Below are 18,941 nucleotides of genomic sequence, written 5' to 3'. Positions count from 1 at the left end.
TTAGGAGATGCTAAATAGATATATTGACTAATTAAGACTATACATGATAATGATTTAAAGATTTAATAACCAGGTTCTGAGAAGCAGGTACTTCATTTAAGTTAAATTCATATTACGTTAAATTTCAGCTAATTACTAGGATATTTAAAGTCCTTTCAATTTACTACTTTGAAAAAGTGACTTAGTGGCCGGCCGGCGTGGCTCAGTGGTTGAGCGTGGACCTAGGAACCAGGAGGTCACAGTTCGATTTCCGGTCAGGGCACATGCCTGGGTTGTAGGCTCAATCCCTAGTGTGGGGTGTGCAGGAGGCAGCCAATCCAGGATTCCCTCTCAGCATGGATGTTTCTAGCTCTCTCTCCCTCTCCCTTCCTCTCTGAAATCAATAAAAAAAAATATTAAAGAAAAAGTGACAGCTTTTATTTCAAAATGTAGAAGCCACATTTTTAAAAATTTAATTTAAATAGGTTAAGCACTTGAACTGCTATACTGATGGTATAAGATTTCCTATTTAACTGGTGACAATGAGGAAAATACATGATTTAGTTACCACTTTCTGTATCAATACTTCTCCCTTTTTTATAGTGTGTAATTAGCTTTTTTGTCTAAACAATGTGTTATGATGAAACCCGTTTTATTATTAAGGGACCAGGATTGAGTTTGTTTTAATGGAATTTCCCTACATGAGCAGTAAAAAGAAAAAAGATATTCTATTTCTTCTAAAACCTGGAAAATGTAAATTATAAAAGATTAAATTGATGAAAAGCAGTTCTGCATGACTTTGTTCATCTAGTTACACTTCAAAGTAATGTTCAGGTGTCTGATTCCTATCTCCTATCCTCTCTATCCCAGCCTAAGCTGAACAAGTATTCTTGACATACAACTTTCCAATAGTTATTGGTGAAACACCACTAAATTACTCCTAAATGTCACACAACTTAGAGTAATCTTGGTAATAAACTATCTGAATAAAACCATAGAGCCCTAGCTGGTTTGGCTCAGTGGACACGTGTCAGCCTGTGGACTGAAGGGTCCCGGGTTCTATTCCAGTCAAGGGCACATGCCTGAGTTGCAGGCTTGATCCCCAGTAGGGGGCGTGCAGGAGGCAGCTGATCCATGATTCTCTCCTCATTGGTGCTTCTCTCTCTCCCCCCACCTCCCTTCCTCTCTAAGTCAATAAAAATATATTTTAAAAAAAAACAACATAGAAAATAAGAAACTGTGTCAGTAAGATAAACTAGAACAACTAAGAAACATTTAGGTATAGCTTCTGCCTTCCTTTAACCTTTGTTTCTGGGTAGCTGGCTTGCAATTTTTATTTTGTTTGTCTGGAGTTCATTTAGAAATATTAATGGTTAAGCATCCTGAGCAGCACTTAGGATAAGCACTCTTGCTCCTTAAGTACAGGGAAAAAGTACTTGATTAATGCAATCAGCACAGCATTTCACTAGAGAGGATTATAAATTTTCTTTAGTCATACATATAACTTCGTTTATAAACATTCTCTATGCTTCTTCACTAAAAGCTTCCTGGAAAAATCTTAGAAAGTTAGAATGAACAGAGTAATGAGAATATGTGCCAAATGCAAGGTACCATTATTCTAAAATAAAATACTATTATTAATTAGAAGTGACCTGTTAATGCTAATATAGCTCGCTATATTACTAGTGACATGGAATTTGCAAACTAGCCCTCCCCCCCGCCATCGTGTCATGCAAGCAGGAAAGCATGAAATTTCAGAATTGCCTAACATTAAAAAATAAGTCTCTTAATTTATTTGCATTCTAAAATAGAATCCTTCATCTGAGTATTTTTTCCATATAAAAAGCTACTAAATGATGTACAGGATTTGTCAAGCCCATATAACATTCCCTTTAAAATCTTAAGTTCAATCACTATTTGTTTTCTACTATTATACTACATTTTGGCAGCAATTGTTTATTGGTCTGTCACTGCAGTAATTGCAACTTAACAATAAACCAGTCTGACATTTTAGGTCTTGAAGATACATACCATATATATTTCTTTAAAAATAATCATACTTTTGTAAGCAATACTTTACAGTAGACACCTCAAAAATCTACCATAGATGTGAAACTTAAAACGAGAAAATTTTAAGTTCTAAATCTTTATACATATATATCCAGATTTCTATATATATTATATATACATACATAAGTATATATAAAATATATATAATCAGATTTGAAAAATGAACAAAAACTGGGCACTGTACATAAAATCTTTTTAAAACTCAAACAATAGAAAACTCTTTAAACATTAAACAATTTTAATAAAAGTTTCTGTACAATGCTAAGCAGCTTTATTTACACATAGAAAATGTAATAGGAGTAGTGTTTGAAATTACAGAACTCCTTAAAATTTCAATGGCAGGTAAATCTGGAAAAAAATAACAGCATTCCATTCACAAATATTTTCAAGCAATAAATATGTATTTATAAATAGTGTAAATTTACATCAAGATTAGAAACAAAAATCACAAATCTGAAGTTTATTCCTTAGTCTATGTGCAATCCATTATCTTTGTGACTTGGCTGTTAATTTTTAAACATTTCATTTAGGAACCAAAAGTGTAATAACCGCCATGGTTTCAAAACAAGACAGAAAAACATAAAAGCAGTAAAAAAGTTCCTTACCTAACTTTTCACATTAAAAAAAAGTTGACCAAAGAAAGCCTTAAACTTGCTAACTACCTTACAAAGAAATTACCAGCTAGGCTAGTATTTTTTTTTTTCCAAGGAAAATTCTGAAGGGGAAAAGGATGAAAACAGGTTCATCAGCCCAGAAAGAGAGAAATATAAAAGAGGTTGTCTTCAAGTCAGTAGTCTGTATGATGTTGCCAGTTTTGTCAGATATATACAAAACATGGAAATTATTATTCTTTCTGAAGTACAGCTGATCAGCGTTGAGAGTCCTGGAGTAGGAGCAGTGCCCTCTTCAGTCCAGTTGGTTGACACTCTCACTTGGAAGGTTGCATAGACACAGTTTCAGCCAGCAGCCTTATGAGACAGCTCTAAAAGCCAGTGGTGCAGAACTGGGTTACTTCCTGAATAGCAGAAAAGGTCTCATTTAATGTCCATGGAACAATATCAAGATGAGGAAGATGGCAATGGAGGAGCCTAAAAATAAAAGTGAGGGATGTTACTTTGGTATACAAAGTTATAACCTCCCTTACTGACCATTACCCTACTCAGTGCACCAGCATTTTTCTGTACTACTTCACCAAAGTCATAAACTCAAGAACATTAAAAGTCAAGAACATTATTAGTTTGAGCATTTTTTTTTAGATGACTCTAAAAAAAAAAGATTTGTAGAAAATAACAACAAAACCAATTATAATTTCATTAGTAACTTGCTTCAGAACCTATCAACTAGATAATGCATTTTGTGTAACATACTCCAGGTAATTTTCTTCTTCTTCAAGCAACCTGGAAGACCATTCAAATGAAAATATCAGGAGTTAAATTTCAAAAATTCAGTTTCTAATCACATATGTAAGAGAAATGTATTGGAGGAAATCAACAATTCATAAATTATTTTCCTATTTATAAAACTAGTGATGTGCTTCCCCCTAAGCATCTGCTGTTTGAAAGTTAAAAATTGTGTGCAATTTATAAGTATACTTGAATTTTATAAGGTGTATAATGTAGCAGGAAGTTAAGCTCCATCAAATATTCCCCATAAGGTTGCCCTGGCCAGTGTTACCAAGTGGTTAGAGTGTTAGCCCAAGCACCAAAGGGTCTTGGGTTCGATTCCCAGCTAAGGACACATACCTGGGTTGCTGAATCCCCAGCTTCGATCAGGGTACGTATGGGAAGCAACAGATGGTGTAGCACACCGATGTTTCCCTCCCTCCCTCCTTCCCTCCCTAAAAATCAGTGGTGGGGAGGGGGGAATCCTTGAGTGAGGATTAACAAATATTCTCATGAGGTTAATACTTCCGGCAAGAACAAAATTTTAAATAAATACAATTAGCTCTAAAAGCAGAAGTATATTTAAAGCACATTTACTGATTCATTTTGTTGACACTAATAACCTGTGTGTACACAAAAATTTTATCAACTGAGGTGACAATGTGATAGTGTTCAAAAAGCACACAAAGATTTTAAAATGTAATTACTGTGGTATTATTTAGGCTGGTCTCGCCCAGGAAGGAAAGTGAAAATATGCTAACTTCATAGGAATAAATACTTGGACGTGGAGGAGGGGAACATCATGCAATATCTAACGAGCCAAAAGAAAATTTAAATATTTCATACCTCCTGTTTATCAGGTGGCAGAACAAACAATGCTGCTTCCCTATCCAGCTAACTATGTACTCACATGTTGATTTCACTTACTAATGTAAATTGGTCATAGACTTGCATCAGGTCCTCCATCTTGTACTGTTCTAGCACCACAAAATTGTCCAGGTTTCTGCTTGTTTTTCGTGCACAATCTTGACAATGCACTACGTAGGTCTTTCGAGAAATGCTCTCATTAGTAACAAAAAGCAGATTAAAAACCTCCACCTATTTTATACAAGAAAAAAAGCATTCAATTGCAACAGTGGCATTTACTTATTGTAATACTTTAATAAAATCATAGAATCCTACTTTACATGGAATTGTGGACAGTTGTCTCTAGTTCGAAGTAGGTACCAAGACAAACACGGCCATGTTTAAAATTCTTTAATGAACAAGATTTATTTTGCACCAAACCCAGAGACATGGGTGGCAATGTATATTCAGGGGAGTGGCCTAAGGGAATGGCATACTCATTACAACCACTGGCAAAGCGTAATTCAAAAGTTTAATGAAGGTCAGTCTACTTTGTCCTAAATCTGAAACATTACTATACAGTCAGGTAAAAGTGATCATCATTTTTCTTTTATTTCTCATGCATAGTGCTCATACTGGGCACTATGGATGGATATTTGTCTTCCCCTATAGACTGAGCTCCTCAAAGAAAAAGACTATGTTTACTCATCTTTGCACCTCCAAGGCATATCATAGTGCTTAGTGCTTAGCCAGACCTCAAACCTCAAAACACATATTCAAGTTGGTTGCCTGCTCAAAATCTTTTGATGGCTTCAATGACCTCAGAATATCAAATTCCTTAAAGTCATTCAAGATGCTCTGTAAGCTTCCTACTACATAGACTTATAATTTGCAGAGTCTGTTCTGGTAAGTTCCAGCCACATTGGACTAACTTACCCTTTTATGGATAAGCCATTTTATTTCCCATATTGTTATTATAGTTCATAATAACATTCATTCTACCTCCAATTATCATTTTTTAGTCCACTGAAATCTCATACTCATCCTTAAGGATGGACTCAAATGCTAATACTTTAGTGAACTCTTACAACAAGATAGAAAGGAAAATTTGGTTACCTCCCCCCCACCCCCCCGCCAGTGTTGTCATAACAGTAAGACCAACTGTGCATTCACAAGTCTCATGTACATTACAATTAGTTGTTCATTATTTGTCTTCTTTGAGCAGAATGGGAGCTCCTTCAGGTGCCCTATCTTCTTCATTTCTGCATCTCTTGCAAGCCTTGGCTTCGGCAGACTGGCCAATGTATTGTGAACTGTACCAGAGAGGACTTAACATTGACCTGCCTGTAGCGATACTGAACTACATCCAGTTTATTGGCATCTGTCTGCTTCTGGATTGTTCACAGTTCAAAATTCCAAGCCTACACTTCTTGATGATTATCATCTGTTAAATATCTATTATATAAATGACTCTGTAGTAGATACTGTGAGTTAATCCACAGTTAGCAAAATAGTATACATCAGATTAAATTTTAATAGCTAAGTTACAAGAAAATAAGATTTTAAATACAGTTACAATTTCAGTAAAATGTATTATATAAAAGTTTCAATATATTTTTAAAAATAACTAAAGAAACAAAAAGTGGAGAGTTTAAGAGGCTTTATAAAACTAGGGGTGGAGAAGAACAAGTCACTTGCCTCACAAATGCTGCAGTAATGCGCGGGTTCCTCTTTTGTCCGCCCATGCCATATAATTTCTTTGCCTGCAGCAATGAGAGCTTCCCTCAATGTCTGACATTGCTTCAGGGTTCTTAGAAGACAATACCTGTTGTAGGGGAAAAAATTATTTGTGACCAGCAATTGAATATTGAATGTCTTTAGCATAAAAGATATATCATTAGAAATAATGCAAGAGACTCAGTTCTAGTATCTGTGACTTCTTTTTTCTTTTGTCATTGTCTCAGATATATTCTGAGATTTTTAAAAAATGGGGTTACTGTTCAGCAGTTCTGATATTAATATTCTATCAGTTAAAGTTGAGAATAATTTTATCTGAATATAATGGTCTTAATATGCAAAACATGATTCCTTGCTTAAATATAAGCTCTTACTTTTGGCTCTTATTTGGGCAAGTAAATTGACCTCTTTGGGAGTCAATGTTCTCATCCTTGAAATAAGGGGTCTGAATTCCAGATCTGAACTATGATTCTAGCAAGGCAGGAAGGCATGTTATTTCTATTAGTACTACCCAGACAATCAAAAACAGCATCATCTATATTGATGCTTTTGAAACTTTTGAGTCTAGAAGCAGAAAACCCTTTATGTGTTTAGTTACCACACAATACCAAATTGGTTACACTATAGCACTAAAGACATTTAAATCCTCTATTTTAACTTAGAGATAATATAGAATCTTGCATTTATAAACACAATTAAGTTTACAATTTGTGGCTTTTCTAAACTCATACTTATGATGCTAACAATATAGTGAATTCTCACAATTTGTGATTTTCCTATAGTTTGCTGTCATTACTTGAAATTGTCTACTAAATTCTCTTAACTCTCCTCTGAATCTTAGGCTCATATTCTCCATTTGAACAGAGGGGCTAGACAAGATGATCTCTAAGGCACTTTTCCTTCTAAACTTCAGAGACAGTGAAAATACCCTAAAGAAAAAGAAATGGGTTTAGCAACTGAGTATTGTTTGAAAGCAAAAGGTCGTATCTGTTTTATTCATGCTGTCTACTCTCTGTCTATGACAGTGCCTGGCATATAGTAGGTACTCAATAAACATTTGGTTACTGAATAACTAAAATCTAATGTATGATAAGTAATAGCACATTTAACTTCTCTTAATTTATATTTCCTTGTTATTTTATAAGTGACTAGGTTAAAGTATTGTCACTTATCAGAACCCATGTGCATTAAGCCAGGATAAAAAATGACTAAAAATATATGTAAAACTTAACTTATTTAACAAACATATAGCAATATCAACTTCACAGCTAGCTGTAAGGCAAACCCATTATGCATCATATTAAAAGAAATTTATCAGTTTGTTCATCAATTCCTGCACATTTAACTTACTCAGAAACAAAATAATGCTTTAGACCAGCGGTCGCCAACCTTTCAGACCTCATGGACCACCAGTGGTCCGTGGACCACCGGTTGGTGACTGCTGCTTTAGACTATGGTTGTAAATCAAAGCTAGGACAGCTCTCTCCTTTTTTCTCTCTATCTCTCTCTCTCTCTGTGTGTGCATATGTGATATGTGTTCGTGAAAGGGAAGGGAGAAAGCAAAAATTTAGATCATGGTAAAAACAGACAGAATATAATTCAGACCATGCCACCAGCTCTTAAACAGTACCTGCTCTTCCCCCTTTCCCACCCCGTGTCCCATACAATTCACCTCTAAAGGCCCTGATCTTACTGAACAAGTTTTCCAACCAGGGCTTCAATATAAGGTCTCTTTCAAAGGAAAATAATGCCTACAACTCCGCAGAGACCTCTAGAAGATTGGCAGACCCTACTATGCTCCCACGTGGGAAAACAAACAAAAATGATAAAACAATACAATTAAATAAATAAAAAATGATGACCAGACAGAAGGCATGGTATTAGGTACTTCACACTATTATGCCACTTAGGCATCTAACAATCCTGTGCAGATGAGACTCGTGCTCAGAAGCTAAATTTGTCTGATGTCATAAAGCTATTTTTTAAGTCGTTGGGCTGGGGTTTTATAAAAGCAGGAAATCTCAAGCTTTTCCTCACTATCTCACACCGTGCTCTCTTCCACATATTCTTACCCACTCCCCCTTTCTCTTTTGAAGATGAGATTCAGTCAGCGTAGTCCCCCACCCACCCCCCAAACAGAGCCGTGGTTCTGGGAGTATCATTATCCCACTCTTTACTCATGAGGAAATTTTCCACTCCAATGCTACTGACTACATTGACAATTAGATGGTAGTTTATAATTTATGGTTAGTTTAGTAGTTTCATCTAGAAAAATGCATTATACCACTTTCCTACAAACAATAAAGGATTAGACCTAGGGTTGCTAGTAATATTAAGCCATGAGTATTCTGTGTATGAAATCACAGCTCCAGAATTTTTATTCTGTGAGATATTGGAACTTTAGAAAACCCACAGCTCTATTAATCTGATCTGACAATGAGTAACCACATTGTGGTTTTCTCTTTGCTCTTAACATTAAAATTGCACGTTCATTCCCATTTTTCAAAAGGTAGCCATTGGAATTCAAGGGAACTGAGAGAGACAGGCTCTTCTCAAGTCCACCAATGAGCAGCTCCTAAAGAAAGAATCTGATCCAGTCAAAGGATAGGGAAAAATCAGAAACTACAGAAATTTAGGGAAAGGATCCTAGAGAAGATACAGGTATAATATTTTAGACTTGACAGTAATCTGTTCTGCTTTGATTAATCCTAGACCATGTCTGAGTGTATTGAAAAGCTAAAAAATAAATATCAAACCAGATCAGGATTGTTATTTCCTCTTCATTTTAGTTTTGCAGAATTTTAATAAATATATCTTACAGCAGTTAATGATTCATTTGTTAAAAACAACATATTAAATCACTAGCAAAAAGTATAAAATTGTAGAAGATACGGTGTTTTTAATAAATGCATTTTAGGACTAGGGTCAGAAATAATCAGGGGATAGAGAGGCAGGGAATTCTTTGACTTTTAAGGATCAATGTGGTTTCAGGATCCAACCCCTACTTTTAGCTGCTTGGATGAAAGACTACCACAAGAAGGCGGGGAATATTAAAGACGGCTCTGGCTTGGAAGAAAGCCAAGAAAAGGCTGATTGAGGGCTTGGTGTATTTGAGGTTACACAGTAGAATCTAATCCGCCCCAAAACCAGTCCGCAAGATGAAAGCTAAAGAAGGATGGCGTTTTAGAACATGACTTCAGGTAGGGGATAGAAATAAAAATATACTTAAAAGTACTAAAGACAGTAACATTAGGACAAATGCTCATGTACAATATATTCATGAATTAGGCAAAAGATAAACAGACACAGTATACCATGGATGCCAAAAGGAGGGAAAGCTCAGCTTCAGGTGAGGGGAGGTAGGAATCACAGAAGTTTGGATAAAGAACTTGTCAATTTAGATGTGAGCGGGAAGGAAAGGTGGGAGGAAGGTACTTTCCAGGCAGAAGAAATGTCACGAACAAAGGTTAATATGGGAGCAAACAACTGTTCTTACAAGATTTTAATCTTGGGATGAGGTTTCAGAGGCAGGAAAATAAAGGAATGAAGACATGGTGCCAGGATATTATGTTGAAATTAAGGCAACAATGGAATGACTCTGACATTCTGGGGGCAACTTGGCTGTTTCCAGTCAGTGTGGAGAGAGATGAGGCACGGGTTAACTTGATATGGCACTTTTAAAGATGTTATGCTAACAATCTCAGCCATTGAGAAGTAGATGGTGTACCAACTCAAGTTTCCAAGAGGCACTTTGCCTTGCACAATCCCTCTTACTGAGAGAGCCATGCAGGAAAAATAAGCTAACATGAGCCCTCATAACACAATTGCCACCGATCACTCCAGGGTTGTATTGCCCCTAGGACAAGTGAGGGTCTAAATGTCAGTAAGACGTTAACAGTTTCATTTAAATCAACCACATGGCTGAAAATCAAGGTCTCAGTCAATAATAAAACTAGTATCTTAAATTGCAGACCAGTAGTTTTATTGCCAGCTTTATCCAGTGGCCAAATAAGTTTCTATTGAACGAGTACAAAAAAACGTTTTACATAAATGTTAAAGGCACGCTTTAAAATTAAATACCCATTGCATTTTGAAGTTATTTATTACATGTTCTTACAAGCTAATATCTTTTTAAAGAATTCTCGTGATTGGCCACAAGCCTCAGAACAGAAAACACGAGAATTCTCGTAATCCGCCCGCAATGTGTTAAGAACTTTAACCTCTCGGGTAGAAAAAACAAGTATGAAAGCAAATATATGTTAACCATGAGAAAGAAGAGTTTTAGAATTTTTATTTTTATCTTTATTTTTTTTTTTGAGTTTTAGAATTTTTAGATTTTGTTAGCTCAATGTTATAAAAAAGCATTGCAAATGCAACCCAATATTGTATTAGAAGATCCCCCTAGGACAGTGATGGCGAACCTTTTGAGCTCGGCGTGTCAGCATTTTGAAAAACCCTCACTTAACTCTGGTGCCGTGTCACATATAGAAATTTTTTGATCTTTGCAACCATAGTAAAACAAAGATTTATATTTTTGATATTTATTTTATATATTTAAATGCCATTTAACAAAGAAAAATCAACCAAAAAAATGAGTTCGCGTATCACCTCTGACGCGCATGTCACAGGTTCACCATCACTGCCCTAGGACAACTACACTGGGATCTATGCTATCTATGGAGTGGTCTTCGTAACAATACCGTCTCATTCAATTATTAGGCCAACTGGCTATGACCAGTGTTGTAGAACACTTCATTTATCCATTTAAAAATGGGAATCAAAGAGAAAGGGAGTTAATACTTAACAGTTTAATCTACAATGTTTATAAGAAAAGGGAAAACAAAAATATTGTTAGTTCTGAAAGAAATCCAATTCAAAGTAATATTGAATGTAAACTGTAACTGAAAAAAAATTTTAAGTAAAAAAAGAAAAAAAAGTTTGTGGGGAGTGGTTTTCAATGGACTTGGTACTGTTGAAATTTTAGAAAATTAACTTTCTACTCCTCAGCATGCTACCGCCTGATATGCCTCTCCTAAATCAAAGATTTTCTAATATTGCATTTTTCAGTAGAAAATGGGCTCTTTGGAATTGTTTTTGACATTTTAAAATGCACTCAACTGCTTATTATCATGGTTGGTGAAGAAACTGGAATTTCCAACATATCAAAACATATTACCATTAAATTAACTTGCTAATAATCCAACATGATTACAACAATTTACACCATATTTACTGGTATATCTACCATTGAGATTAACCCATTCAACTGCATCTAAAAGAACCTTTCTATTAGAACAAACTGATGGTTGCCTGATGGGAGGGGGGATGGAGGACTGGGTAAAAAAGGTGAAGGGATTAAGAAGTGCAAATTGGTTGTTACAAAACAGTCATGGGGGGGAGAGGTCAATGGGGGGGGGGGAAGAAGACTTATGTAATACTTTAAACCAGTGGTCGCCAACCAGTGATCTGCAGACCTGGTGGTCCAGGAGGTCTGAAAGATTGGCGACCGCTGCTTTAAACAATAAAGAATTTAAACACACACACACACACACACACACAGTCATGGGATGTAAAGTATAGCATCCTATCTAATAAAAGACAAATAGGGTAATTAACCGTACCTCCGATACGCTTCCCATTGGCTAATCAGGATGATATGCAGATTAACTGCCAACCAAGATGGCGGCTAATTTGCATACTGCAGACAGGGCGGGACAGCGCCATCCTGCCTGCCCCACTGCCATCCGGGCCTGCTATCTGGGACCCGGGCGGCAGGCGGCCTGTATGGGACCCAACCCAGGGCTGGTGGTGGGACCACAGCGATCTGCCACCGGCCACACCCACAAACGGCCCTCCTGCACCGATCCGCCACCAGCCATGCCCACAAACGACCATCCCGAGGGGATCCGAGGCTGGCGGGTGCTAATGCACGGATCCGCCACCAGCCACGCCCACAAAGGGCCCTCCCTCGGGGATCCCGGGTAGGCAGGTGCTAATGCACCGATCTGCCAAAACGCAAACCCGGGTCGCCTTTGCCCTGTGCGAACTATGCAGCTGGGAGAGGGGAGTGGGGCCGCTGGGAGCAGGGTGGGAACTTCCTGGGGTTTGCGTCAGGTAGCCCAGAGCGGAGCGCTAACTATCCCGACCGGTAGCTGCTTGCTCATTCACTTACTCGCTCATTCATTCACTCATTCACTCACTCATTATTCACTCACTCAGCAAACCCTCTCAGGTCCCTGGCAGCAGGCCAGGCACTGAAGTTGAAGCAGGATAAGACAGAGCTATGTCCTTAAGATTTTAGAAATTCAGTATGCAGCCAGGAGAGGGGCGCCAGGCCTCTGGGAGCAGGGTGGGAACTTCCCCTGGGTGGGCTTCAGGCAGCCGGGAGTGGGGCCGGAACTTCTGCCATGTTGCCGTGGCAACAAGGCAGAAGTTCCCTCCCCTTAGCTGCTTGCTCATTCACTTACTTGCTCACTTACTCGCTCATTCATTCACTCATTATTCACTCACTCAGCAAACCTCTCAGGTCCCTGGCACCAGGCCAGGCACTGAAGGTGAAGCAGGATAAGACAGAGCTATGTCCTCAAGATGTTAGTAATTCAGTAGGGCGAAGCAGGCACATGAACAAGGCAGTTGTATGCACAGATGCAGTGTACTGGGTTCAGTGAGGGCTGTAACTAACACTGACTTTGTTCTCTTGATAAAATGGGGCCTCAGGAGCCGGGCCGCCCAAGCCTGTAGGCCTGTGCCTAGGCCAGGAGTGGCCGGGGTCCTGGAACATGACAGAGGGTGCAGGTCGGGCTGAGGAGTCTGGCCCCACCCCTCACCCACAAGTGCACAAATTTTTGTGCACCGGGCTACTAGTAGAGAATATAGTCAAGAATCTATATATATATAAAAGCCAAGTGACTGGAACGCTGGAACAACCAGTCACTATGATGCACACTGCAGTGGCCAACTAGGCCAATCAGGGCCCCGATCGGCCCCTCCCAACTTCCTATGTTCCCTCCCCCACCACCCGTATACCAGGCCTCTAGTATTGTAATAATTATGTATGGTGTCAAGTGGGTACTAGGCTTATTAAGGGGACCATTACATAAGTTATATAAATGTCTAACCACCATGTTGTACACCTACAACTAATATAATATTGAATGTCAACTGTAATTAAAATATAAAAAAATCTTTAATTAAAAAATAAAAGAATCATTATCTATTCTGAAAGCTGTTCTCTACAGAGAAAGCTAATCAGTACCAATAGTCCCCAGTTCTCACTTGCTGCATTACCACTTGATTCCTTTCAAGGGTCCTGTTTAAAGGAATACTTCAATGCTCAAACATACTGAATATGAGTCTTAGGAAAGTGAACTACCAAAAAAAAAAAAGCCTTAGTGTTATATAAGCCAAAGCAATCTATCTCAAATACCTGAAGAAGGGAATCATGAATCTGCAAAGAATGAGGGTTTCTCTTAGATCTTAATACTTTAAAATTAAAAACAAGGAATAGCCAAAACCGGTTTGGCTCAGTGGATAGAGCGTCAGCCTGCGGACTGAAGGGTCCCAGGTTCGATTCCGGTCAAGGGCATGTACTTGGGTTGCGGGCACATCCCTAGTGGGAGATATGCAGGAGGCAGCTGATCGATGTTTCTAACTCTCTGTCTCTCTTCTCTCCTCTCTGTAAAAAATCAATAAAATATATTTAAAAAAGAAACAAGAGATAAAAGCTTTATACTATGATGAAGATGAATAAAAAGTAGCAATACATCAACAAATCAACAAATGACAAGTGCTGGAGAGGATGTGGAGAAAAAGGAACACTTGTGCACTGCTGGTGGGAATGCAGACTGGTGCAGCCACTATGGAAGACAGTATGGAGTTTCCTCAAAAAACTACAAATGGAACTCCCATTTGACCCTGTGATCCCACTTCTAGGAATATATCCCAGGAAACCAGAAACACCAATCAGAAAGGATATATGCACCCCTATGTTCATAGCAGCACAATTCACCATAGCTAAGATCTGGAAACAGCCTAAGTGCCCATCTGTAGATGAATGAATTAGAAAACTGTGGTACATCTACACGATGGAATACTATGCTGCTGTAAAAAAGAAGGCACTCTTACCATTTGCAACAGCATGGATGGAACTGGAGAGCATTATGCTAAGTGAAATAAGCCAGTCAATGAAGGAAAAATACCACATGATCTCACTCATTTCTGGATAATAAAGACCATTATAAAATTTTGAACAAAAATAGATACAGAGGCAGAGCTGCCTTGAACAGACTGTCAAACTACAGCAGGAAGGCCGGGGAGGGTGGGAGGGCAGGAGGGGGGTGGGTAAGGGATCAACCAAGGGACTTGTATGCATGCATATAAGCATAACCAATGGACATAAGACACTGGGGGGTAGGGGAGGACAGGGGATTGTCAAGGGCAGGGGGAAAAAAAAGGACACATATGTAATACCCTTTGTAATACTTTAAGCAATAAAACTTAAAAAAAAAAAAAAGACTTTGGGCACTCCACATTTTAGTTCCTTCACTCACTAGCTGTGGGGCCTTGGGCAACTATCTTATCCTGACTCTGCCTGTTTCCTCATGAAGGAGTGGTGATAATAATAGTGCCTAACTTATAGGATGGATGTGACTAGTAAATAAGCTAAGCCTTGGCCAATGTGGTTCAGTTGGTTGGAGCATCATCCCATGCACCAAAAGGTTGTGGGTTCAATCCCCGGTCAGGGCGCGTGCGTGAGACAACCGATAGATGTCTCTCTCTCTCCCCTTCTCTCTCCCTCTATCTCTTCCTCTCTTCCTCCGCGGCAGCAGGAGTGGGCCTGCAGGCAGACAGGGGACCAGGGGCCGTGGTGGGAGGGGCCAGGTGGGGCATGGAGGATGGGCCGAGATCCACCCCTGTGCCCACTACAGCTTTGCAGCCCACAGTTCCTTTCAAGATGCACAAATTCGTGCACTGGGCTCCTAGTAATAGAATAAATAGATAGACAAGCCCCAAACCGAACTACCAATTACATGTATAGAGTATGATACCTAAGATCCAACCTTTTTAAGTGTTTGTACATTACTTGCTATGATTTAGTTTTTGTTACCTTTGCCTCCTCCTACCACTTCTGCCCAGGACAAGATAAAAATCATGCAACTGATAAAGGATAAAGGACTGTATCATAAGAATATCCACATACATATTACCTTGGCCACACAATTTTTGTTTGAATTAAATTTGGGAGGTTCATTTTAGTAAGTCATGATTACTTTTAAAAGGCAGTATTTTAAAAACAACATGTGCTGACCAAATTATTATAGCTGCAGGGAAAATACTTAATGTATTAGTTTAACAGAGACAAATTTATTTCATCAGTGAGTATAAAGCAGTGTATTCCAAAATAAGTTTATGAGGAGATCAATTCTTCAAAAGATACTGGTCAAACAAATGGGTTGGGGAAATACAACACATTATAACCCTTCTCCCCATTCACAAAACAAACCAACACTTAAGTCTTTAAAACATTTTACAAAAAAAGAAATACTTCAACTTTATCTAATCCATCATTTCCCATATTTCTTTGACCAGAATTCCCTACCTTTTGGGGGCAGGGGGAGTAATGGTAGAAAACACAGTTTAGGGAAACACTGCTATATATAGCACTATTTGAAAATGTTACTTCTAAACAGATTCATAATATAGCTAGGACAGAAACTGTGATAATAAATGAGTTTACTAAAACATATGTATTCAAATAACTTGAATTACATGTTTAAAGCAGTTAAACAAAGGGACAATTATAAAATAGATGATTTAATGAAAATAAAAAATTAATGTTTTAGTCAAATTCCTATATTAAATGCTAATTTCTCTGTACCAGCAATTATTTTGTGATATCATTTCCTCCCCCAATACTAAGGGCAGTCTTTCAATATTAAAACTAAAGTTCTCCTAGAAATCAGGTGGTTCAGAAGATAGTGGGGAAGCAAGGTTTGTGAATCTAATTGTTTAAAAGTCCTTTGTGCCTTTGATCCTCTTTATACAACAGTGCACTAACTATTTGGAAGGGAAAAATACTTTTAACATGTGGATCCTTGTATTATATTTCGCTAGACTTCTGGACCATTTTGTTTTGATGTCAACATAATTCTGGGGGTGGAGAGGGATTGAATAACTAACACTCCCCAAAAAGAGAGGGACTACAGCAGTTTTAGAAAGCACTTACTTAATCATTTCAAAAAGCTTTGGATCTGAGACCTTGATATTTCGTGCCATATTCCAGGAAAGATGAACCATGGGTACTATTGACTTCACACTTTGCAATTTGTTCCATTCGTACCGTTCCACTGCCAACTTATACTGGCAGGCTAGGGAAAAAAAAACAGTTATAAAGCAACCCAAAGTACCAAAATTTATGAAGATAACCATTATCACCTTCTTGGGTGATATCATCAACACCAATTCTGAAAACCTCAAAATATTACAAAAATAACTTTTATGTTTTTTGATAATATGGTAATAATAGCGATCATGTAAACAGTGCTCATTCTAACTATGTGCCAGGCATTGTGCTGAGCTATTTTAATACATTATTTCATTTAATCTATAGTATCACCTTTTTAATTTTATTATTCCCATTATACAAATGAAGAAATTGAAGCCCAGAGAGGTTATATAACTTGCCCAAAGTTGCAAGAGCCAGGTCCTGGTCCTAATCCAGGTCTATCTGGCTCCAAAAGCCATATTACTCATCTTAACTATCCACTGCCTGAAGGCAGGGAGAATCCAAATGGGTTTTGACATAATAGGGCTATTCATAATACCAGACAGAAGAAAAATTTGAAAGACTGAGTAACTACTCTACTTTGCTTTCTCCCATAAGGGGTTTCCTTTATAAAACAAAACCAAGCACTCTATCGCATGGAGGAAAGCCACCACTGATCACAAATACCCATTTTAAACTATTATAATGAGGAATAAGAAAAGTCTATTGTTTCTTAAAATATATATATTTTTCCTTGTATGTAAAGATATACATTTGTTTTTGCTGAGATCTATAGTCTTGGATTTCTATTTGTTACCTTGAATTTAATTTCTTGTACTACAAATTAAATTTTTATTCAAGGAGACATTTTTCTTCCAATTTTTAGTGGGGTATATTCCAAGAAGAAAAAAAGAACTATCAAATACAATCCCTTATAAATTAAACATTTTTTAGCATAATCTTTAAAATACCTGTAAGTGGACCAACATTCCAAGCAATATTGTTGCACCAGCCAATAGCCTGAACCCAATGAACAGTGCCTGCATTTATCCAGACCAAATCTCCAGGTCGCTGAATAAACCTATACACTGGAACATTTGCTTCATAAAGGTCTTCAAGGTTGGGCCACCAAGAACCCATTAGGAAATTCAAATTATTTCTGAAATAAGAAAAAATAATGCAAATGTATCAAGTACTTTAATAAGCTCCTTATAAGACTAGAAGACAAATGTCAGAAGTTTTAAAACTATGTTCATTCATTGCATTGAAAAGTAATGGCTTGTGCAGTAAGAACTGCTATCTGGACAGGGGGTAAAATTAATTACAGTTAATTTTTGGATAACTTAACCAAAGATTAGTACTACTATCTTAAGATGATTTTTTTAAAGATCCAAATGAAATCCAAAGCTACCTTTAAGCAACACTTATACACATTAATTTTTAATATCATTTCTCTAAAGGCTATTTTGATTGAACCCTTCTCCCTGGAGTATTGAGAAATCTCTAAAAGGTAAATAGAAGGTGGAGCTGACATCAAGTCATTTAAATCCATAAACAGAAACACTATGACAAATAAAGTACTAGGAACTTCTATTTCTGAGGTAAGTGAAAAACAGAGGTTGTCTCTAGCTTTCTCAGTTTTTACTAAAAACTGGGTGACTATGCAAAATGAACGATCTCACCCATGTACAATCACACATATGCACAAATAACCATCACTGCTACCATCACCAGTATACTTTGGAAACATTTCAACAGATCATATTACCATGCTTATATTTTAAAATCCAGCTTCTTATTCTACTTCATCATGATATATAATATGAAGTACTTTTTAAACTACATAAACAACTTTTCCTACAAAAGAATTTTTAAAAATTCAATTTACTATTTTAAATTTCATTTTGGGGAATGAAAAACTTCCAGAGTGGAAATCTTCCTTTCCTTAATATCTAAGATATAGCCTTGTCTTTATTTCTGTGTCTTATGCTAAAAGATATGGTAAAATGTACCTTTAAATTATTTTCATTGGTTTAAATTTCATTTTTATTTTTTTATATCAAGGACTGGCAAATCCATAAATTAAATTTCATAATTTAAATTTTTAATTCATAAATTAAATTTCATAAATTAAATTTTTAATTAAAAAAGAGCCTTGACCCTTCATTTACATATTGTGTGACTGTTTATGTGCTATAATGACATGGTTGTAACAGAGACCGTACGACCTGCAAAGCCTAAAATATTTATTATTTGGAAAGCTTACCAACCTACAATCTGAGGGAATCTCAATCTTACTTTTTTCCTAAAAACAAGCAAACAAATAAAGAAAAAACACAAATGCAAGGCTGCTCTTGAAAGTCTAGAACAGACTGCCAATGATGGTGACCTAATTGCAAGGAGACAAGAATTGGCTTACTGTTTACGATAAGGCTATGTAGATACAACCCAGAAAAATTTGCCTGTAAAGCAAAATATGGCTATAAACACAAATCCTAGCTCTACTTTATCCACATATTGCCATCCAAAAGCAAGCAAGCAATCAAGACCACCAAATTATCAACTAAGTAAAAAAAAAAGAAAAAAAAAAGACACCCTCAAACTTACAAACCAGGAAGCATCCTTTTTATCATTTATTCAAATGAATGGCTATTTCAAGACAG

At 37.2% G+C, this 18,941-nt stretch overlaps 1 protein-coding gene across 20 annotated transcripts in view; it reads right to left on the bottom strand.

The window, feature by feature from the left end:
• Positions 1 to 1,744: 1,744 nt before the first annotated feature.
• The window catches only part of KDM6A (lysine demethylase 6A), a 175,622-nt gene continuing 158,425 nt past the window's right edge, over positions 1,745 to 18,941 (bottom strand). For 19 of the 20 annotated variants that reach the window (XM_059678855.1, XM_059678861.1, XM_059678858.1 and 16 more), the window contains 5 exons: positions 17,250 to 17,437; positions 16,240 to 16,381; positions 5,976 to 6,102; positions 4,359 to 4,529; positions 1,745 to 3,137 (listed from right to left, as the gene is read on the bottom strand). In XM_059678855.1, the coding sequence (XP_059534838.1) occupies positions 3,108 to 3,137; positions 4,359 to 4,529; positions 5,976 to 6,102; positions 16,240 to 16,381; positions 17,250 to 17,437 (658 nt within the window). In that variant the 3' untranslated portion in view covers positions 1,745 to 3,107. Of the gene's footprint in view, positions 3,138 to 4,358; positions 4,530 to 5,975; positions 6,103 to 6,133; positions 6,944 to 16,239; positions 16,382 to 17,249; positions 17,438 to 18,941 lie in introns of those variants that run through there. The other variant, XM_059678859.1, reaches the window with a different exon arrangement.

This window comes from Myotis daubentonii, chromosome X (genome assembly GCF_963259705.1).
Source record: "Myotis daubentonii chromosome X, mMyoDau2.1, whole genome shotgun sequence".
Classification (NCBI taxonomy): Eukaryota; Metazoa; Chordata; class Mammalia; order Chiroptera; family Vespertilionidae; genus Myotis; species Myotis daubentonii.
This window is presented reverse-complemented; position numbering and strand designations above follow the sequence as displayed.